At 38.4% G+C, this 24,334-nt stretch overlaps 1 protein-coding gene and 1 long non-coding RNA gene across 3 annotated transcripts in view; one reads left to right on the top strand and one right to left on the bottom strand.

Annotated features, from left to right (window-relative positions):
* Positions 1–24,334, top strand: part of LOC138719766 (uncharacterized) — a 73,257-nt gene that overhangs the window by 27,590 nt on the left and 21,333 nt on the right. The window contains exon 3 of the long non-coding RNA XR_011337290.1: positions 16,914–16,977. This is a non-coding gene — a long non-coding RNA (uncharacterized lncRNA). The remainder of the gene's footprint in view (positions 1–16,913; positions 16,978–24,334) is intronic.
* Positions 1–24,334, bottom strand: part of PDE5A (phosphodiesterase 5A) — a 62,203-nt gene that overhangs the window by 23,749 nt on the left and 14,120 nt on the right. For both annotated transcript variants that reach the window (XM_069855162.1, XM_069855161.1), the window contains exons 3-10: positions 22,845–22,934; positions 14,173–14,244; positions 12,951–13,040; positions 11,640–11,777; positions 10,307–10,374; positions 7,942–8,050; positions 4,638–4,722; positions 232–407 (exon numbers count right to left, since the gene is read on the bottom strand). In XM_069855162.1, coding sequence (XP_069711263.1) covers positions 232–407; positions 4,638–4,722; positions 7,942–8,050; positions 10,307–10,374; positions 11,640–11,777; positions 12,951–13,040; positions 14,173–14,244; positions 22,845–22,934 — 828 coding nt within the window. The remainder of the gene's footprint in view (positions 1–231; positions 408–4,637; positions 4,723–7,941; positions 8,051–10,306; positions 10,375–11,639; positions 11,778–12,950; positions 13,041–14,172; positions 14,245–22,844; positions 22,935–24,334) is intronic.

Consider the following 24,334-nt stretch of genomic DNA (forward strand, 5'->3'; position numbering starts at 1 on the left):
CTAGATCTCATGAGTCAAGTTAAAATACGATACCAAATAAAACAGTTTGCTGGCAGGTATGGAAACAAGCAGAAAAATTCTTGTGCAACTCAAAAGCCAAATGCCGCTCTCCTTGGGAGAACTGTTCAGTATGCATGTGCGTAGCTGCACTTATGTGTAGAACTCACAGGGTTTAGAGAAAATGAGGATCTATTTCGGGCTAATTAAATACCACCTAGATTTTGAGCTCACCTCTAATGTCACCATCTGTTTGGCCATGGCTCTTTCTACAGCTTCGTACATCTGTGTATTCTGGATCCCCAAGCCACAAAAGATGACAAATGCTTCCAGGAACTGTTCATCATTTCTGTTGAAAGCCTTGATTTTGCCTGAGTTTTCTTCCATCTTATTCACAAGCTGGCAAACCCCTGTGTCAGGATACAGAAAGTAAAAGAAGTATTATAGAGACCTACCAAAATTGCAGCTATTGTATGGAACACCAGTATTAAAATTAAGTCTAAGACAGTTTAGCCTGCAGTACAAACCACCAAAATACAGAAAAGTGACACATGGGAGTGCTCTAGGGTTTTCTCCTAAGTTTTTTAAAGTAAATTCACTGTATTCTAGAATAAATACTAAAATCTTCTAAATTACTTAGTAGACTCGTAAGTATTTATTAGGATGTGTAAAACAAAACATAGGCCTTTACAGACTTGATTATCTTGTGAAATTCTAGGGTAGTTTTCATTCTAACTTTTATTATTAATAGTATTCTAGATTGATTTAATCTCTGAAGACAATTTGTCCTTTGGAGGCTAATTAAATTTTTGTAATCACGCCAAAAGAACATTTATGAAAGTCAGAACATTGGCCCACGGTTTTCACTTCCTTATTCGAGTCAGTACTGGAATTTTTTAAAGTAAATGAACCAAACAGAGAATACCAAAGTTGAGGTTCAAAGCTTAAATATACTTGGTGATTCTATGAGGATGTGATTGAATTACTGCCTGCTCCAAAACCTACTTAAGTCACTGAAAAGCATCCTACAGAATTCAGCTTGTTAAGGTCCAACCATGTTAATAGTTGCATCCATTTATTTTCTGTTAAGTATTTCTGGGCTTTGTTGTGCACATGCCATGGAAAGGTCTGACAGGCAATTTCTACCAAATCTTGCTGCAGCTGAAATCCCCAACACCATCTGAAGCAGAGGGAAATTCACACAATACACCCCACTTTAGTTTTACCTAGCGGATGCAGTTTCTGCTAAGAAATCAGAATATTAATTAAAGCAGCTGCACTGCGAGTATACGTGGTCTTCGGCCAAAACTGCTTTGGGAGTGGTTATTGCCTCAAGTGAGATATATCATAATAATCACTCTCATGAGTGTTGAGCAGTAAGAGGTTTGAGCATAAAAGCCAGCATTTTCCTAACCAACTGCAAATAATTATCCCAGTGAAAACAATAGTTGCAAATTAAAAATTACTAAATGAAAAAGTCTTCATGTGCTATAAATAGCTGTTATACACCAGTTTGCATCCTTCATGTATTTTAAGAACATTTTGCAGCGGAAAGAGTAAAATATTAAATATGTATTTAACCAGCAAAATAGAAAACAACTATTTAGTGTGGTGTTTCCATAACAGTCTTAACAGTTTTTAGGTTTTCTTGCATCAGTAGAGCTAATCCTAATATACACAGGATATATGAACAGAACCTGAATGCCATACGCTTCGCCACCGTAAGGTCAGGAGGTTGGATTTGCTCTCTGCTTATAAGTGGGGGAGAAATTATAATGAAAACTATTCTACAGCAGTACCAGCTGAACATAATCAGCAGCTACTATAAGACCTCATCAATACTAATAATTTTTATATGAAAGCATTTCCAGCATTTTAGTACTTCATATTTACAGAGTAAAAAAGTTCACTGTAGTTTTTAATTTAAAGGAAAGTCTTTGATGGAGCAAGTGTGCATCTTTCCTGCTACAGCAGGTAGAAAAACTGAGGAAGAGAATCCAGAGCACACATGCAAATGTGTGAGAGAGCCTCCTCTAGAGAGATCAACAAGAATATTATAACCATAGCTGTAAACTGTTGTGGCAGGGGTTGTGGTTTTCGAATAGTGCTAACAGGATTCCGACCATTAATGGAATGAAATGAATAGGTACTTAAATGATGGCAAAAATATATGATCCCAGCAAATAAGGATTCACTAAGAACAGGATTGATTTTCCCCAGGAAAAAGAAGCTGACTTTTATAACTCTATAGGAAAATCTCATGAAAATCACTTTTAGATCTCTGTTTAGTTCTGTTTATGGCATTATAATTATTTCTGTAGCAACTGTGATGTAATGAACATGAGATTAAGACTCAACAGTTAAAAAGCCACAAAAGCAAATGAATTTATAAAAGACAGAGCATTTGGATACACATAAATGTCTTTTAAAAAATGAGAGAACTGCAGTAAGTATACTATGTAGTACTTCAGATTCTTTAATTGTCACCTTTTTCGAAAGCTTCCCCAAAGCACTGAGGGATCCATACTTTACAATTAAAGGAGCTCAAAAGTCTTTTATTGGGACATAGTTAAAAAAGCCACAGAAAGATTCTGTAAAGCTTTCACCATGTACCTGAAAAATGCACAGGTCTGGAGAATAAAAAAGTTGTTCTCATCTTTTTGGCCAGTAAGATTTGTCTGGTTTTGCTGTGGACAGGTTTTCCCATGCCTATCTGCACCCCCCACTTCCCAAATTCTGTTCGGGGTATACTAATTAAAAATAAAATACCCTAGACTTATAATACTGGTCTGACGTAGTATATAGTGTGCTAAAGGAACTTCTGAGTATTGTCCCACAACTTCTTGACTTTACCCCATTAAAGATCTGAACAGTGGGCAGGCTGTGAAACCTTAAGAGACTTTGGAGAACGTTTCCCAGTGAGCATTACTCAGATTTGACAAACCCACCTAAAAGCATTACAGAAATAACAATTAGAAAAAACTACGTGAGATTCAGATGCAACTGTTTTATCAGTAGCCAACAGCAGAGTGAAGTATCTCTAATTAAAGCTCAAAAATTTAATCTTCTTCTCCTGTGGTATGGTAGAATATTCAAAATAAAATGATAAAAGAACTCATTAAAAAAGCTGATATCAAAAGAAATTTCAGAGACCTCCATTAAATAAAACTGATGCTTCTTTTTCTGCTTCAGGAAATCTGTCTTCATGGAAAAGGGGCCTCATATTTACTATATACATTGGGTTATGCAGTTTTGCCATAATTGTCAAGGAAAATTAATTGAAGACCATTAAAAATGCATTCTTGGAACTCTGAACATTCACTTGCCAAATTTTGTAAATCTAAGGATGTTGGATTCATGTTGCTAGCTAGGAACCAGTATATTTTATGTTCTCTTTGTCTGTGGAGCTCACGGACTGATGCCAGGAAAGCAAGCTGACACTCATTCTGCTTTTCAGGGAACAGGGAAGTCCTGGTGACTTCCAAAAGCACCTTTGTGACTTCCAAAATCATCCTTTTGTTTAAGGTGAATCTGAATCTCACTGAAAGACTTAGAGCTCATCAAGCTTATTCCCTGCCCAAATCCTGAAAAGCATTTGGGTGTATACTCATCTTACACACCACTGCCATGTAAATATTTTTAGGGAACTACAGTTAACTGGGCTTCCGACCTTCCATAAGCATCTGGCCCTGTATGTGAACCCAAGTGATGACAAATTACTTCTGAAAATCATAGGATCAGAGAGGTTGGAAAAGGCCTTTAAGTTCATCCAGTCCAACCATCAGCCTAACTCCACTGTGCCTACTAAACCATGTCCTGAACTGCCACGTCTACACAGTTTTTGAACTCCTCCAGGGATGGAGACTGCACCATTGCCCTGGGCAGCCTGTGCCACTGCTTCACTGCTCTTTCAGTGAAGAATTCTTTCCTAATATCCAATCTAAACCTTCCCTGGCACAACAATGTTACCCCAGGAACCCAGCGGTACTATGGCCACTCTTTAAAATAGTAGAAAAGTAGTTCTAGAAGAAGCAAAGGAGATGCGTCAGAGATATTTACACTGAGTAGCTTTAGACACTTAAACGAGTCTTACGATAGGACCATGGGCTCCCGATGTAATCCATACACAGAACCAGGTACCTCCAATTCGCAGCAGAGCCACTGGCCATCTAATGTATAAATCTTTTCATAGCTGAGTCTCATTTGAATAAACTGCCAACATCTGTGCAGTTCAGCTTGCCTTTCCACATGCCACCACTGTTCCCTAAGAGCCCAGCACTACAGACTGCCCAGGCTGAAAGAGCTTATTTACTAATTTACAACTCTTCCTTTTACATTTGAAAGATCTACACAAGCAAGAGTGGTAGAGGACTCTGAACAGGAAACAATGAAAATAATTTTACTCACAGAAAACTTTCAAATGCATAAAAATCATGAAGTATCACAAAAGTGTTGTAGATACTTGGTAGCTTATTAGGTGAGCAATTTACAGTCAACGCTGCAGTGGACTTATTAGTTGAAAACCTGATAATTAAGGATTTCTTCTCCTGGGCTGAAATTCCGTGTTGCTGAGATTTCACTGTGGATCACAGAAACATTCCCAGGAAATGTATAAAACTATTTTTTGTAAAGATACCTACCTATCACTTTATTCTTTTTACCATTTTTTATTGGTGTACACAGCAGACTCTTCATGCGTTGATTTACATTCTCTGCACTGTCATTCTGTTAAAACAAACAAAAAAATACAGTTACTATTTTAAAGACCAGTGTTGAAATAGTTGAAGTGAAAATGCCGTAGAGCTGGAGTCTACAACTATTCTTGGCTTGCGTACTCCTTCAACAAAGGAATCACTTCTTTGAGGAGCTTGCACATCTTTGGCTGGACGGTATAATAAACATCACATCTGATACAAGCTTTGGTGACTAATACTTCAGGCAATGATGACAATCTTCATTGAGTAGGAGTGACTTGTGCAATTGTGCTAGAAATGTGCTAATTTTCTAGTAGGTTCTTTCATTAGAAGGTACGGCTTCATGAAAATGACAACTTTCCACTCAGTGCAGCTGAAAAGAGATCAGATGGGCTTTAGGACATGTTTTTACTCTCTTCAGGTGATAACCTGTGAAAAGAACTGACCCTCCCCTCCCTTTCCAGCGTATCCGCTCACTTGCAATGTGGCAATGTAAGCAGCATGTCATATAACAAGAGTAACTACCTGACATTAAGCTAACTGTGCATTTTTTTGGTGGCACCAAAATTTTCATAAATGCTTTTGGTTTGTTTGAGATGCCTTGATTAATCCACCTACACAATGAAAGGGGGCTTGGTGGAGACCAAATTATGATCCAAAAAACAACAGGTGGGAAAACTACCACCACCTAGGTCAACATTCTGCAGTCTTGCAAATAGCTTTTGTCAAGTCTCATGCTCCAAGAAAAGGAAATTGTATTCATTTGGGGGGTGGAGAGGTGGAACAAAAAGACAATGCATCTTTTTCAAATACCTGGTGAGGAAAGCACATCGTTCTGCTCTGACTGCTCCTGGAATAATGTGGCAGTTGCTGAGAAGTACATTCAGTCCAATCTCTAATTGCATGTGACAAAAAAATTGGGTACACACTAATATTTCAGATAAAAATGTTATTTTAGGGTTGGTTTTGCTATTGTGGCTCCGCTGCCTGGTGCTGTGCCAGGAATGTAGACAGTTGCTTTGCAGGACAACACACTAACACTTCAGTGCTTACAAGTGGCGAGAGGAGATGTGATTCCTTAAAGAAAACATTAAAGGATTACATCATGCCCAGTACTTTACATAACTCGAGGAACTTAAGTACTACTACTTAATAGTAGCCCATTATCAAGGGGGAATACAGAATAACTCAAGAATAGGATTTGCTGTTTTCTGAACTGTTACATACCTGTGAAATCAGCTGTAAAAAAGGCTGTAAGACTCAGCATCCCTCCCTAGATCTCTCCAGCAAGGGCAGCTGAGAAACACAAAGTTAAGCTTGTGTGAAAATGGGTTTATGGCTACCCTGAGGAGAACCCGCTGTTTGTTTCATGGTAAAGTTCCAATGCACAGAAAGTCACACTGGACTGGATTGGAGATAAGACCACAGTGCACAGCAGTTAATAAAAATGCGTGACCCGGTATTAATGAACAGGAAAGAGATTAAGCAAAAACAGGCTTAAATGCCTTTAAGGAGTCTTGTAGATACTTCAGCTTTGTCTCCACTGCACTAACTTTATTTGTTCAGGGAAGATGATGTCCACATGACTGCTGATGCTTAGCATTTGGCTTCCATACTGTTCTTTTAAGTGGCCTGAACCTGAGGCAGGCAACATCGCAGCTCTTCCACAAAATAAACCCAAATTGTCGTTCTGTCTCATGTCAGCACCTAAGTACTGGTCTTCAATTAATTTGATCAAACACCAAATTATTTAGAAAGCACAAAGTTACTTTCATAAGGTGAGTAAGGATGCTGTTGAATGTCATCCAAAGAAAGAGTCTAGCCAGGGTTTCTAGGGCGCTAGGTACACCTGGGATTTCCCTCATGTCAGGGTTCTTCAGACTTCAAAATACTTAGCCTACTGCCCTGCCTTGAGACTGCTCCTACACAGCGGTGGAGATGCAGCCACTGTGTGTTGAAAAACTTTATAGAAAACTCCTTCTAGCAGAACTATTATTTTCTTTTGATGAGTTTCTTTTACGTGCGTTAGATTTAAGGCATCTAGGTTCCAGGGAAAAATGCAAGAGAACTTTAACGCTACTCACAAAGCGAAAAACCAGTCTCAAACAGTTTTTTGGATGACTCAAGGTATTAATTTTATTTTAAAGTGTCTTCAAAATAACTACTTCTTTCTTTATTGATTTAATGCGGTATATCTGTCCAATTCCATCTTTACTTCCCCTTCTGCAGTAAAGATAGCTCTGGGCCCTGTACTCCAAAGTGGAGAGCACTCAATTCCTGCATTACATAGTTCTGTAGGGAAACCCACTCCAGAACATCTGTGAAACCTTGCATAGACAACAAGGGAAGTAAATCAGCTCCCCAACCATGGGCCTGCTCATTCTTTCCACTGACTGGAACAATCACATCGAACACTGTATTTTCTGGCCTTTTCAATGCGCATCTCGGAACAAAAGGTTTGGTAGAAAGCTATCTGGTGATCATAACAACTCCGCTCCTTATTACCCTCTCTTGGAGGGCCTCTCGCCAACAGGCTTAAATATAATAAAAGCAGTAGGCATCTCTCTAATTTCTGCTTTGACAGGAAAATACAGAGTTACAAGTTTGATTTTTGTTGATTATGACTTTGAAGGCAACCTGACTGTAACCTGAGTCTTGCTAAGTGACCTCCCTTCCTAGCTCTCCAGCATCTGTGCATTCAGTAGTACAACACACCACAAACTCACACTTGAAGTGTGAAGCAGAAGCTCCTCCAGAAAAGTGAAGTTGTTCCTTCTCCATAACAGCAAAGAACTTGCATCTGTAACATTATTCATTGCCAGAATGAGAAGGGAAAGGAGAGGGTAAAAGGGAAGGAACACCTGAGAGCCTCCCAATACTCACAATAAACTGCGGAGGATTACTGTGGATACATCTCCAGCTGTTCTTCACTTAAATGTTTTCCATACAACCTAGTGCAACCTCTCCACATTGTGCTGTCTATTTATTATCAAGTTAATGTTAAGGTTTTTAATAATGGCCATAGGGATAAATGCCTCCCCTGGCCACCTGGCTCACTGTGTGAATATTGTACCATGTCTTCACTGATAAGGAATTTTATCAAGCAAATGCACTTTCCTTTGTGTTTGTGTAGTTCTAATTGTGGCCATTAATAGAAATAATAATAAGAAAACAAAAAAAAGGTTTGAAAAATATAAACAAAAAAACATTTTCCATTTCAGAATTTCAAATCTAAGCTTATTTTACGTACTGTCCAGGGAAATCGTCTGTCTCTGCAGACATCTGGGATGTTGAGAGGCTCCATCGTATTCTTGACATACTGAGCATACATATAATTGATTTTGTTGGTATCATGGTCCCTGAAGGAAACAACATTATTATGATGAGCTTAGTATGAAAATGAGTCATTTAATTATGCAAAACAGGTAACTGTAATATCTTTCCTGTATGAGGAAAGGATATATCCAGTAGATATATAATTAAGTGGAGTTCAAATCCTGTATCCTAATCCAGAATGGATTGCTTTATACATTCCACAATTTCTTTAACATTCAACAATGTTAACACTGAACACCAAACTTAAGAAATAATTAGATCAGTACATTTATGCAAACAAAGGATAAACAATGAACAACTTGGTTTATACTGAAATAAACAGAACTTTTTCGAAACGAACTCCATCCACAAGTCTGCCGCACTTGAAAAATCGATACTGGATGAACTTCACATATTCTTGGAATGGTGTGCAGCAGGTAACATTTGTGAATTTTCTGCTTCTAAATTAATACCAGATTTGTTCTATAAGTAAAAGCACAATTAGCTGCACGTGGGGATTCAGTTACTGAAATAGAACTGTTTATTCCAAATCAGGACATAAAATATCTTTACAGAATCCACCATCTCCTACTTTTTTTAGCCATGGTGTATTTTTTAAAGGCATTTCAATTCTCTCAGACACTTTGCGTGCTTTGGAGGAGGACACATGTCCTAATAATAAACCTATTCCTATCAACCTGCTGTAGTTTCCCTCCAGCATTCGGTTTGACTTTAGTTATCCTTCTGGTGTAAGGACATTCGCAGTGCTGGAGGAAGGGAATTATTCTTCTGTTATTTCACAAACTTTGCTATAGAAGGCAATGCCCCACAATTCTGAAAACCACTCTGATCTGGGCTTTGATTCAGGGTCTTCGATTACATAATAAACCTGAAATCTTATTATGTAAACTAATAGTTCCCATCTAATCCATGTCATTATATTTCTGCTATTGCCCAAAATTGTGCCCTTCAAGCACAGCAGGAGTTCTGACACAAAAGATACATTTGTGGTACAGCTTACAGTACAAAGGAGTCCTGACTCCTCCTGTGGTCTTTAGAAAGTATAGTGGTGATTTTCATTCATAGTTATTTTTCCAGAACCAGTAATGCATATCGCCCTCTTCAACTTCCTGAAAGGAGGTTGTAGAGAGGAGGGTGCTGGCCTCTTCTTCTAAGTGACAGGGGACAGGATGAGAGGGAATGGCCTCAAGCTCCACCAGGGGAGGTTTAGCCTGGACATTAGGAAAATATTTTTCACAGAAGGCGTCACTGGGCACTGGCAGAGGCTGCCCAGGGAGGGGGTTGAGTCACCTTCCCTGGAGGTGTTTAAGGCACGGGTGGACGAGGTGCTAAGGGGCATGGGTTAGTGTTTGATAGGAATGGTTGGACTCGATGATCCGGTGGGTCACTTCCAACCTGGTTATTCTATGATTCTATGATAATATGGCTCAACAGTTTTAGTTGCTCAAGCCATACACTTTTGACATAATTTTCTAATATATGGAATTATATTTAATATAAAAACGTTCACTGCAAAAATTATCAAGGAGGTACAGAAATCTCCATTTTCTCTCTGTACACTGTGTCCGTAGTAATGCATTTTATATACAACTGTGTCTCACTCCTCTGACATTATTTGAAACCATTGGTTTTACTAACAGAATGGTAATAGAGAGTAATTTTCAAACTTCAATACAGAGGTTCAGACTAATTTGGAAACTATTTAATCTTGATATTTTAATTCCAACTATTTCTGCATCTTGCCCTTCCTTCCAGCTGAACTTCTTAGTGGTTTCTCAAAGACGACTGAAAGTAAAAACTGTAGGACTTCATTCTTGATTTAGTCAGTCCTGTTCTTTGAGACAGCTTCCCTATTTATGAAATAAGAATAATTATTAAAATAATTGCTTAAAATCATAAATAAGATTAGTATCTACGAACGTGAATTCCTCTACAACAGTCATTTATGCAGCTTTCTTAGAGATCAGTTTTAGAGCAGCTCATCAACTTAGATTTTTACTTCTCACATTTCCATAGCTTAGCCTTGCGATACAACTATGTACTTCAACCCGACCAAGTGAAGAGGTCATGCTCTACTCTCCTACTCTTCTCAGTGTGACCTTTTTAAGGCAACAGAGTTTTTCTATGTACGTTTCAAGGCAAAACCTGCTCTATAAATATAGCAGTAACACATGGTACCCAGTGGAAATAAGGTCTGCGATTATGAAAACAGAATACTAAAAGCATAGTTTCTTCAGCATTCTCCTGGGATGAACAGAATTTTGAATTCACTGATTTACCTCTTCAGATTTTCAGCTGCATCTTCTAATTCCTCAGCTTCCATGTGAAACACACTAGCAAATGAGTCCTGAAACACCACGAGGATATTTTAATATACAGGTGTATAAGGTTATCGTAAGTTAGAACAGCAGTATTCATGGAAAGCTTGTTGCAGTTACCAAAACCAATTCCATAATAAAGACAAGTGTAAAATTACTGGACTTCATCTCATATCTAGCAGCAAGCATACAGGATCCTACCACAAGGATATCTCTTGATACAATTTTACATACTATTGAAGTGTCTTGAATCTCTAATGATCACTCTAAGAAGAAATGCCAATATTTTCAAGCTGTGCCAAATCTATGTGTCAGCACAGAACTGCTTTATTTTAACATTCATTCTGTTCTGCTTTGCTTGGACAGGTGAGGATATCAAAACCTTGTAAACTTATTGATTGATCTCTGTGTAGCTTTCAATGCAGCTTTTTTTAACAGAAGCCTAGAAGGCAGAGGGAGATTAGATTCTCTTTGTATTAAACATTGAAACTACAGACTGCAAACTAGGTGTTGGAGTTTATCTAACTTGCAAGGACAGTGTTAATATGCGAATACAAAAATTATGTGAATTCCTCTTCTGTATTCTTGTGTGTCAGGAGTGACTCTTCTAAATACAGAGAGAGATGGGATTTTGGCAGATGATCTATGTGTTATTTCTCTGCTACAGAACCTCGAAATGCTCCCTTGCTTCCAGATCTTAGTACACCCGTATCTATAACGAGTAGCCAAGGTAAATGTAGGAATGCCAGTACTAGACTGAGGAATGCAACAGCATCTCCTGCTCCTTGTTCTGCAGCTAATTTTCAATAGGAAGGAGATACAGGTGGGCAGACTGGAAAGGAGTCGTGCTTTGCTTCAGTAAGCCAGGATGTTGGGACAGACCATGATTCTGTTTAGATAATCCCTGCTTAGATATACTCAAGAAATAAAAAGTCAAAACTCATTCTGCACAGGAAGCAAAGGTCACGCTGTTCTTCTCCCAGCCTTTGCCTTTTTTCTGTCCTGCAGCAGTAGCCAAGCAAATGAGTTATGCAAGAGTTCAATATTCAAGATTGTTGCCATAGTTTACCCTCAGATAATGCAAAATGGCTGCATAAAATTGCAGTCTGGCCTAGAGAAAGACTGAAGGCTCCCAAGCCAACACCTAACCTGAGTAAATGCCATAAAAGGTGAGGACAAAAAGGCAACAGAACATACTAGAGGCTTGAAATGGAATTTAGTCAGAATGGAGGGAAGCTCACACTGCTCCCAAGGAATAAGCACTTCAGCTTGTAGACAAAAAAAACATACTCACAGTGCAATCTTCGTCCACGATGAAGATGGTGCACCTCTGCACTTGCATGAAGGATATTATAGTGGCAGCTATCTTCTTCAGAATTACTTCCAAGGACTGCTGCTCTTCAAAAATCAGGCTGGCAAGATCAAGAAGCACCTGAGGAAAAGGTCTTCTGTGAAATTTTGACTGGTTGTGACTTAAGCAATAATTATCATTACTACTGTCTTTGGTTCTTCTCATGTTCCCTGAATCAAGGAAGTCAACATGTACGTCTGCAACCAAAATGAAGTTTTGGCTCTCACAGAGATTGCAAAGTAACAGTAAATAATAGCCAGTTTGACACTTTGGATGGAAGTTAGCTATCTGATGGTTTCAGTCAGAGAGACAGAACAGATTTAGGTATTAACAGTTCATCAAATGAAACCTGAGAAATCCGGACAACCCACAGTTATTTGTCCATAGGAAACCTAATAGTTTCCTATGATTTATGTGTGTATTCTAAAAAGCGGTATTTACATTTCATAAGACTTTTGAACACAATTACTATCTCTTGTAATTCTAACAGAACCTAATGAACTCATTTGGTGAAAACATCATTGAGATGCAGCCTGCTGTATTTCAAAGCTGCTGCTGAAGGACTTAGCTGCTCAGATGTGCTCGTATTATATTCCTTTACTCACCCCCCACCCTCCAACAAGAAGCATGGAACCAATTTGAAAAGATCATCCAGAATTGTACCAGTTTGCAGACACTAGCGGTCACTTGGGAACTCAGAGCTACCAAAAATTTTCTAAAACAATTGCTGCCTAGTTGATTCTCCAAAAAGTTTTCACACTTTTCATGGCAGATGTGTTCACTCACAAAGGCCATGACACTAATTACCCACCAGTTATAAATCCAGCTACATTATTTAGAAGGAAATTCAGTTTTCCATCTATCATTACTGAAAATAAGGCTAGTGACTATTTATAGTTGTAGAAGACTAGAAGAGCCTCTACTGTTCTGCAGGGACAATTCTAACTGAAATTGCTGGAGTATGTACAGCTCTGTTTGTATAATATATACAGTGAGCCACATGGAATGAATCTTCTGACATGTAGCTTTACTTTCTTCCCCTAGACAGTCCACTTCTCACAGCCCAACCTGGGAGGTGCTCAGCTACTCCTCAGTGCACTTACTTAAGAGCTTCATCAGAGATAGACAGCATTCAATTAGAGTAATTAAGAATAGCCAAGGACATATTTCATATGAGATCTATCAGAAGCAGGCATTGATTACTAACTAACCATCGTAAATTCTGTATACTCGGGACAAACCTGTTGACCATACCTGATTACGCCTGTTCTCAAGCAGAGATGTCTCATACAATTGAGCGTTGTGAAGAACAATTCCACAAAATGCCAAATACGCAGCAAAGTCCTGAAGACAAATGAGCATCAACACCTCATGAAGACAATGTCTCACAGCATCTTAACTTTATTCAAAGATAAACTACTGCAATTTTCTGTTTTCACTATGAAGTATTAATTGATATTCTTAAGTTACTTTTGGCAACCACACATTCAGGTTTTGGGGTTTTTTTCCAGTTACTCATAATTTGCTATTTCCTCAAGAACCTCTTCTGTGATTTTTACATGAATGATCTTCACAGTTTATCCTGTTAAGAGCAGGATTGATACAAAAAGCAGTTCAGAGGAATCAACCAGGATTGATATAAAAAGCAGTTCAGAGGAATCAACTCATTTTACAGCAATATATACTTTATCTAGAAAACCTGAATGCAGACAATCAGCCTTATATTGTGGGGAATTCAGTCTCTTGGAAAATGGAAATAAAATTGTGCTAAAATAGCAAAACCACATCCCCTCCCCCCAACCCCGCTTCGGAACAGGATTAATGCTGGTATCCTGTAGATACTCAGTATTATTTTTTTATTGCTGAAGGTTAAGTCAACTTCTTCAGCCTGAGTACAGCCTGGTTTTTGCTTTACCAGTCTGAATGTGAAGTCTGGAAGTGTTTGGGAAGCAAACAGTGTTGTTTCCAAGCTGCAGTGTGAGAATTAGGAATCCAGGTGCTGTCTGCTCTACTGATTACCTCATAAACTGTTCATAATTTATCCCAAGCCTTTTCTCATCCTGCAATTGCTATATTGATAAGTGATACAGCATTCAAAAAAGAACCACGACTCAAATTTTAATATTCAAAATATGTTTGTTGGGGATGTCAGGAGACTCAGAATCAATTAATAAAAAATGTCTATTAAAAGTTATGAAACTGTTTTACAATGCATTTCAGCAGTAGAAGCCTGTTTTTCAGAGATGCTTGAGAGATACCATGCTGATCTGGAAGTTTAACTATTTCACATCCACATTTTTCATGATTTCATTTAAAAAAAAAAAAAAAAAGGGAATTTGCAGTATTACCAGGAATTTTTACATTTTTCAGAGGTGTTTAATAATTTTAAAATTTCTGATCAGTGTGCAAAGTTATAACATGTCCAGCCCCATTCCCCTATGAAAACAGAAGAGACATAAATGTCCAGCTTTTGTACCTTTTCATCTTGTTCAGTGAAAGTTCCACCAATTCCAGATTTCTTATTGATTGCTTGAGCCACACCAACAACCTGGCATATTCAAAATGAAGTCATTAGATCATTGTTAGAAGTCTGTCATTGGATTCTATTTCTAGACATATGTATGGAAGATAATAAATGATCATGACAGGTATTCACTTGGTTGACCTTTGGATAAAAGGAATTTAAGCCTGTTTTTTTCCTAATGTATTCATGTTACAAATAGCTGAGCGTGAACCTGAAATAGCAAAATCAGATGATGGGGGCTTTTTAGTATAGAAATTATCTATGGTATAATTTAATTTCAAGTTTCTGTACAAATTCCATGAATTGAGATATCAAAACATCATTTCTTACAAAACAGAAAACAGCCCCTTTAAGGACAGTCAATTACAAGTCCAAGCTACTGGACTTCAGTGCTTTTGTAACTTTCTACATAGAGGACAGTTCGCCAATAAACATGATCTCTCCATACAGGATGTTGGTTTAGATTTAAAAAAAAAGGAAAATTAATGTGAGAGAATAACACAGCTGTTTAAGCATGTGATGCTTTTGTTCCTGCCAGTCCTTGTGGAGTTCAATACTGCATGCTGGTGAGAGCCTCCCAGGAAACTGATCTCCCCTCCAAACACAGAATCCCTTATACAAATGAAAATGGAATTCAGATCTCTGCTCAGTACCGATTCCTGTTTCCAATGCAGGCTCTGACTCTGACCTCTGGGGGAGAAACAGAATTGGGTGGTTGCTTTGGACTTACTTTTAAACTCTCAACATAGAAGTCTTCTCTGGTAACTTAGGTCTGTTTTTCAGAGCCCAAACAAGAGAATTTAAAAAGATCTTCACACAAGTCAGTATGAAGAGAAACTGAGCATTTCTTTTAAAAATTAATTCAATAGGATAGTCTACCTGTAGGTTCCCCACTGCAGCAACTCAAGCTGTGTACTGGCAGTGACCATTCTATCACATACAATGGTTTGGGTTGGAAAGGACCTTAAACATCATCCAGTTCCAGCCCCCCTGCCATGGGCAGGGACACCTCCCACTAGAAATTGTAAACTAGATTAAACTTCCCGTGTATTCTGCACTTATCCTTGTCCTTCCAGGCTTCTACTCTTCTGAGTCATAAATTAACCATGTAATTTCACAGCACACTACAACTAGAAGGCTTTCAGACAGAGAGACAATTTCAGTTGATATACTTCTGACTTTCACTGTCAGACTGAAACATTTTGTCTTTTGTCATTCCATGACAAAAGGTTATTTTTATTATTACACTACTCATTACTAATGCACAGTTTTGTTCTTGATTAAATCAAAACATTACTATAAAAGATGTTTTTCTCTGATGTATAAACATCTCCTAGACTATAGGATTTCGAGGCATTAGCCTTTCCCTAATACAATCCAGTATATTTCCACTCCTTTTGAGACTTTGCAAATTATTAATAATCTGACTTCAGGCTTAAAAGAATGGGAGAAACTACAGTTTCCTTGATTTGTGAAGTAAAAAAGAAATGTTCTGACTGTTAATGAGTAATGACAGGTTTCTGTAACTGGGCGGGAAATACAGAGTGGTGAGACTGTGTTCATCAGGGTGGATAAGAAGGGTATCAAAGTAGAGGACCTTCTGAGGAAGGTGCCAAGTGGAAGGTGGGTACAATTACGTCTGAGCCATTATTTACACCTGAGAAATGGTACTGAGAAATGGTGCCCACAGTCTATGATAACAAGCTGAATAGCCAGTAAAGTACCTGGAATGGATCTAGGGTAAAGGCAGAGCTGAAAGAGCAGAGTAGCACCAGAACAAGAGGGAGGCTGGAATCTGGGAGGAGCAGGAAGTCTCTCACTAACCCCATGGATGCACTTCCTTAACGTTACACAGCTCATCTATCAAAATGGCTGGACCTCATCTTCTGCTGAACTCAATAAATCTGCTGTGCTGTAAGCTCAGAGGCTAGAATGGGCTAGCAAATATGAAGCCCACCTAGCAGAGTATAACATGAAAGAGTATGTGGCCATAAAGTACATGCAAAGCTTTTGATACTTTTCAGATTTTTTTGGCACACTTAAAACAAATGATTGACAAAGCTGCAAAGAATGTCCTTTGTTGGAGATCCAGCAGAGTAAGGCCAGTGCAAGGCGTTAGTGATGGTATTTGTTTCATCTTGCCTTTGGGGGATAAAAAATACCAGAAGAAAACTGTGCAGTGTGCGTGTTTACAAAGTTGTAATTAATCATTAAATTTAATGATTAATCATTAAATTCATAATTGCTAAACTGATGGAATGCATGCAGTTTTATGTCTGTAGAGGAAAAGACAACACTTTTCACTATCTCTCAGCCTTGCCTTCCCAAAATACTGATGTTACAAATAAGGTCATTGTTCTGTAGCATGAATCACTGCCAACTGTGGGCTCAAAAATGTCTGTCTGAAATAAAGCTTAACTGTAAGCTCCATTCCATACAACCCAGTTATTCCCACAGTCAGCCTCTCGTTTACTCCATTGAGGAATATTTCTTACCCAGTGAACTTTCTTCCTGTAATAACAATGTGCATCTAGCCTTATATCCTTCCACAGCAGACTCTGAATAGTAAGCAAATCCTTTAACCAGTCACTGTGCTTTTATGTTAACCTACATGTGCAGAGATTCATGGTTAGGCCTTTTCTCACCCCGCTGTCCTCTGTGGGTATTTACTGAATTGATTTTATTTCTTTCAGGTTTGATCCAGCGTAAGCTAATACAACTTTAAGGAGGTCAGAGGCTTTTTAAGGCATCCAAAAAGTGAGTACTTTCATCTTGTGTAAACACATCTACTCCATGAAAAGAAAGGCTGTGGTGCTTAAAGAAGTGATGAGAAAACAGTAAAAGGACCGTATCAATATAGAGGAAAGATTATTTATGCTCCCTTCATAGTGTATCAGGTTTCCAATACACTAACAAAAGCCTGTGTTCCAAGACAAATGGTCATTTGTAGATCGTTATTAAGGTCTTTCAATAAAAGGTTTTAACTGAGGAGGGAGGCAATAATAAGAAGAATAAACACTGAAAATTCAGGGTTGTCTAGATAATGATTAAAGTTTTGTGCAGAGGCAAACCTTTTTTTCTGTTTCAATGGCATTCTAAGCTTTTAAAGACAATTTCATAGTATGTGCCATTTTTTTCAGCAGAAAATAAACAGTTCTAAGAATTAAACTGGTCCAAAGTCTGGCCTCATTTATATCAGTACAAATTCCACTGAACTCCACTAAATTCTGTAGAATGTGGTGTAGAGGCAGTAATGAGAAATCCCTCAGATGGATAGTATGTAGCCATTGGAGTCTTGCCTGCAACAAGGTAATTAGGAGAAGATTTAGGAAACTCAAGAGGATCTGTTCCTGTTACTAAAGTAATTATGGAATTAGGACAAAAGTAAATCATGTGATAGCATTTTAGGCCACGGAGAACATATGCCTACACTTTAGAGGATGCTAAGCACAGCATGAAACTCAAATCCTCATTTTTAAAACTTACTATAAACAAATCTGAAATAACAATAGGCTTGATCTGTGATCTCCAGCTGGGTGTTTGAATTGAATCAAAGGTAACTAACAGCTCTGAACTCAGCTATACAGAAAACTTAGTCTGATAACAGGTACGTTAAAGGTGTGAAATCTTTGCAGCAATAAGCAAGACATATCTCAGATAAAGCCAATTCTCTGTAAAGCCTGGAGAATATTGTAAAAATGTGACAATCCACTCCAACGCTTGCTCGTGAAAGCACTGTTCCAGTCTAAGAAAAAGGTGCTTTTTAATTTACTTAAGCACAGTATTTTATGTGTCTTTAATTCTATAGCAGGCAGGCACCAAGTCAACTTTTGTGAAAGCCAAGTCCTGTAGTGATAAAGCAAAGACACGTACGTTTGATTTCTTGTCATTCTCGTGATGCACCTGACAGAATTATCCTGTATATTTCTTGGTCACCCAAGACAATACTAGTAGGAAAGAAAGGGCTAAAAATAACTATGAAAGGGGATGACCACTAGAAAAGCTTAAGGTTGTACTCTGGACTGAAGAAAATGAAGACTAAGGGAGAGGAAAGACCGAATTACTATCTGCTTATACTGTTACCTGTGAAGTTACAAACTAATCCCTAAAGTAGTCAGCAGCTGAGTGCTGCACACTCTTGTTCAAGAGCTTTACACCTAGTCTTGATTAGGTAGGTGAAATTATAGAACAAATTGGATCTATAGTCGTCATGCAGTTCCTAACAAGAGCCTTCATCCAGGTTTGCTGTACTGAAAGCACATAAGGACAAAAAGGAACAAGCTGTATGTAAAGGACCTTAGTGGTCAGCTTTCTTTAAAGTCAGTTGGAAAAATTCCCCTTAGATCAGAAACCAAGTATTTTGTTATTTCCCATTCAGCTCACATAAGATAGACATACACCCTGAAGACTAAAAGCAGTTTGATGATAGAATTGTTCTCTTACTTTCAGTCCCAAAAAGAGGGAAAGAACCTTCCAACAATCTCTAAGTCAATAGTCTTATTTTACCACATCTGAACACAGCTCTCCTAATTACATTCTTGGTGGAAACACAGGAAATCTTCCAGTGCTGCTACTTGTTCTAGAACCTTTCTTCTTGATCTGTACCCATTATCCCATTTAATAATGCCTGATCCACATTACAAGGTTAGATTCTTCTAATTATCAGAGAGCTTAATTTTTACTATTTTCTTTCAATAGCTGACTCCTGCCTCTAAAAGTAGCAGGCTACCTAGAGTATTTCCCAGTAGATGACAACCAGTTACTTCAGTGCTGATGACCGTGCTCTGAATTTTATCTGGATTGTCTCATACTGCAATTTTTTGTGCATTAAGATTAAGGCCTAACTTTGCGAAAGCTGTTCCAGCTAGTGCTGGAAGCTAGCGCCCTTTCTTGTTCATTCTTACTTCAGCAGACTTAAAAATATGATTAATATAGTTCTGCTTCCTAAGAAGATGTATTTTTTATTTATTTTGTAATTTTTTTATTTATTTTCCTGGCACTTGAAGAAAAATGACATTAAACCAAAGAACGAGAACAGGAAGAGGGAAACAACTTTTATCTCACTTTAAAGATGGGAACACATCCACTTGAGAAGACAGACTAAGTGGTTTTAACCTTACTTTGCTCTCCTGGTCTTGTAAAGGTTTGGTTCAGTCTCATAAAATATGCTGCAGGGACAGAATTGTATTTACAGACTTTCATTTTTAATCAACAAATCTTTCACAGTCTCTTCTATCATTCATGCCAGCAGCAGCCTGCATGGTTTCCAGCAGTCTAGCTGCTATAACACATGTCTCGGCATAAGCTGAAAATCCACCCAAGAAGCAAATTACTGATCTCTGTAATCCTGCAGCAAAACTGCTACTGGAACTGGAGTTGGTTTGTTTAAAGTAGCTTGGCTGGATCTACCCTATAGGGCAGGAATGTGATGTATTAAACCTAAAGCATTCACTGTGGGAGAAGATAACTTAGCTGGCAAACAGTGACATGCCTGGGCATATTTCATACAATAAAATTCAACAGGATATTTTCAAAGGCTGTTGTAAATAGAGTAGCACCCCTGATTTCTTGGGAAGAGCTTCCTAGTGACAGGAGGTAGGATGAAGTCAACAACAAACAAAACAATTGGAGTGACCACTGCCAGAATAAAACATTTCCCTAGCCAATCAGTTGGATATTCAGTCTTAAATACTCAGAGCCTGAGAGATCTCAGTTAATTAGGCTAAAAGTTCCCATATGAAAAAATGCTACAGATTTTAGGAGAAATTAAACTAAAATAGAACTTTTGCACAGCTGAAAGAAAAAAAAATCAGAAATAACAGAAAATTGTGTAATTCCTGTAGATATTCTACAGCAGCTGTGATGACTCCATGCATCAGAGACCACCCATTCTACAGATATTCCAGACTGGTTAGAGAGCTGTACTGAGTCTTGTGTTGGTTCTCAGTGGTACAAGCTGGCTAATGCTCACTTTTCATTGGTGGCTTTTGTAGTACTGAGGACAAAAATTCAGCTTGTTTTGAAGTTTTGATGTATTCTCTGATACATGTTGATAATCCAAGCAGCAAGACTTACATACTGTTATCTGGATAACTGTATCCAGTTATCTGCTCCCTACAGAAGGACTACCAGAAACAAAAACCTTTCAGGATCAAAACGGAATCTTCACTTCACATTCACCTTATGACAAATTTCATTACAGGAATAGGTGATTCAATTATTCAACTTCGAACCATTTTGGTTTTCTTTTTAAGTAGAATACAATTCAGGTTACCCAAGGCCTTGTTGCCTCTGTTTTCTTCAGTGGTGACAACCAGCAAATGCCAGAAAGCATCCTGTGGCTCTGTCATATGATGGGATGGAAAGAATTTTTGTTTAGTTTTTAGAGACTGTGCAGCAAGGGTACAGAGATGGCAAAACTCTGTTCAAAGCCCCTGAAGGCAGATGCAAAGCTCAGTTAATTAGCATTTGTCACGTTTCATAGGAAAACCAGAACTTTTCATAAAGCTGGCACTATACAAGCCCCTGTGAGCTGATCTTAAGGACATAATCAGCAAAATCTTCTGTGTCTGAAATGCAATGTTTCTGTGGCATTTCTGTCAGCAAGAATAAGCTGAGTAGGGGATGTGGAAAAGCTCTTTTGCTGTTTAGTGAATGTAATTCTGTTCCTCACGTACATTTGTGAAGAAGGAAAGTCCTCATCTCGCACTGCTTTTTTCTTATTATTCCCAGTTCCTGGGTCCTTTTTTTTATGAGCTCTTCAGTGAATCAAACTCTTTTCTTCTTTTCATCTATGGAATTTCTTACTAGCTGTTATTTTTAAGTGAGACTTTAGTTTCTCACATGCCTCATGGAAATACAGGCAAATGTAAAAAACATCTAGTGGAAAAATCTCCATATTTCACCAGGCCCAGAGGATTTAATAATCAGCATGAGATTTTCTTCCTCTCAATTAGTGACTCTTTTGTTTTAAAAAAGAGTACTAACACTAAACAAACAAACAGAAAACCCCAGTTGCTTCTCTTTCTCAGTGTTTATTTTTGGATGTCTTCCAGAATCATCTTTTGACCATGGTTGCTGACATCCTGGGCTAAGGCAGCATTCCCTGGCCTCAATATTACTAGAGGGGCTTTGGGGATTGTTTTATTTTATTTAATGGGGAGGAGCCAGTATTCTGGGTTGGTTGTTTGGGTTTTTTTTTAGAAAAACAAAAAAAGCAGGAGAAGCCAAATGGCAAGTTAAAGACTGATTCACTGACTCCAATATCTGTCCAGAAACATGTCGGCCATGTGTTTTGGTGAGAAGGGGAAAAGCTGTCTAGCAGAGACTTTAAAATCAGAAAAAAATTAAAAAGTGCTGTCCTTTCCAACAAGAAATCTTATAGATTTGTCTCTTCAAATTATAGCATATGAGTAGAGTGTAACAGTCTCCTCAAAATTCAGGCTGGCTGAACTTCTCAAAACAAACATATTCCTGCTTCCTCTCCCCTGGCTGATGCACTTTGGAGTAGAAAGCCAGCTGCAGATACGGCCAATTGCAGGTTTATTCAGCCTGAAAGTCATGGTGTATTGGACCAGCAGACTACAGCTCTTATTCCTTCCCCTGCCTAACATCAGGACCTGGTGAGAAGTAAGCACTTCCATGCTCCCTGGCCAGCAAGGGTCTGTAATTCATTTCTGATCCCAATTACATAGAGCACAGCTTTTTTTTCCATTCAACAAAAAGAAAAAGGGATGGCTTGGGTGTAATTTAAACATTTGCATCAGCCTGACATGGATCACTGATGCCTGAGAGCTCTTCACACAACATCTGCCTTGCTCATCAGCTGACCCAGGGCTAGCAGCAGCTGCTGCCAGTTGGAAAAGAGAAAACTTTTAAGCAGGAGTGGGAGTAGGAGATCAAGTGATGTCCTTGGAAGGACTCAGTGCAAGAAGACATCGTTAGTCCATAAGAATTCGCCCTACTGCAATAGTATCAGACAGGAAGAGAGAACTGTGAGAAGCAACACAGACAGGAAATATGTACAAGAGTTCAATGAGCAGATCCGCATCGTTTCAAGTAAGGAGTGATTTGAGTTGCTTGACTTGTGGATGACTTTTCTGAATCACATCGACACCATGTGTTTTTCAATGCTTGATGTTAAGCGTTCAACATGTTTCTTTATTTATTACTTAGGAGCCAAGTTAAAAGAATGTAAAAAATGCACTTTTAGACAATGATAAAACCCGACTTGTGTGCTCTGAAGAAAATAATGTAGATAGAAGCTAGGCTGAAGCACAGTAACTCTTAATTGCAGTCTAAGTGTGCACCGAGACAGAGTAATAAGTGTGCAGAGAACTTTAATGCTGACAGATACTTGGTACAGGAACCAGGAACAGCACTTCTAGAGTTAAATACATATATTCTCCTGCTGCACCTGGGATTAAACTCTTCTTGACAATTCCCTTTAGCTTACATTACTGAACTAGATAAGATAGAATTAAAATCTAATCAAACATAAGCAGTCTTTTTCAAAAAGAGATGGTTTCAAACTGTAAGTTAATGTCTGCCAGCTACTAAAAGCTTAAAGCATTAGCATAGTGGGAAACAGTATCCCATGAAGTGATCCTAACGTTGCAACTTACCTCTTCCCTGTGGTTCTTTATTGGCATACAGAGAATACTCTGAGTCTTATACCCGGTGATCTGGTCAACTTCCGCATTGAATCTTGGATCCTAATACCAGAAAAAACCACATACAATTATTTGACTACTTGCTCTAGTTTAAAGGTTAAGTAAAGTACAATATCTGACTTAACCATTATCCAGGATAACAGGATCCATTACTAGCTAATAGGTATATAAAGTTGTTACAATCGCTGTCTTAAAACAACAACAAAAAAGCACTCCTGTGGAACATGAGTGCTTGTGGATAAACGGAACTGCTACAAAGAACAAAATACCCAAAACCCTGGGAGAAGCCCTTCTCGAGCCTCGATCATCATTATAACGAACGTGTACATGGACTAATCATCTCTAGTAGAGCTTTTATCATCAAGAAGAAATTATAGGAATATATTGAAAGACATGTGGCCACAGAGGAACTAAGTTTCAGGAATGCGGTTAATGATTTTGCTTTTACCCGAGATTGCTTGTTTCAGCTGCATATTGCTTAAAAACACTATTTTTTTAAAAAAAGAATCCTACTAAAATAAATCAAGACTGATTTTAAAGGCTGCTATTATTTCACTAGTAACTGATTTCAAGCTGAGCACGGTGGATGCAATTCAAGAATGAACTTTTAAACTACACGAACAGGTGATGTCCTGCTGGAAATGTGTACTTAGCAAATAATTAGACAGTTTCTGAGGCAGCAAACAAGTTTTGTTGAAAACAAAACCATATGAAATCATACTGCTCCTTTTTCCTTCTGAAAAAATCTATTCAGTAACATTATCTAATTCTCTAAGCATACTCAGGTTAACTGAAAGATCACCAATCAGAGGCAGTAATTTTCACCTCTGTAGGCCTTTATTAATTAAAAGCACAAAATCAGCGTATCCAAAGAACCTGGAATGAAGAGATGCAAAGAAGACAAGTAAGAGATGTCTTCTACCAGCGCTGGCTTCTCTTCATTTTGTCATCTAGCCTTCTATTAAAGAACTCGAATCACATAGTATCACATTTGGGAGACCTCTATACAGTTCAAACCTTCATCCCATTCTTGTTCATTCAGCTCCTGCTCTTTGTGCCTCAGGTATGATAAAATTCTCTGAAGTAAAGTCATAGGATTCCAGCTTTGCAGATAGTTATGCTCACAATTTCATTGGGGTGCAGAGCTATCTTATGCCCTCATACAAGCAGAAATGTAAACATGCAGTCATCCAAAGCTAGAAATGCAAATACTGGTTTGCACAGAGCTGGTTATGATAGAGCCAATATTGAATCATAGAATGGCATGGGTTGCAAAGCACCTCAAAGCCCACCCAGTTCCAACCCCTGCCCTGGGCAGGGACACAGGTTGCTCAAAGCCCCATCCAGCCTGGCCTTGAACACATCCAGGCATAGGGCAGCCACAGCTTCTCCAAGCAACCTGTGCCAGTGCCTCACCACCCTCACAGGAAAACATTTCTTCC

This window comes from Phaenicophaeus curvirostris, chromosome 4 (assembly GCF_032191515.1).
Source record: "Phaenicophaeus curvirostris isolate KB17595 chromosome 4, BPBGC_Pcur_1.0, whole genome shotgun sequence".
NCBI classification, from domain to species: domain Eukaryota; kingdom Metazoa; phylum Chordata; class Aves; order Cuculiformes; family Cuculidae; genus Phaenicophaeus; species Phaenicophaeus curvirostris.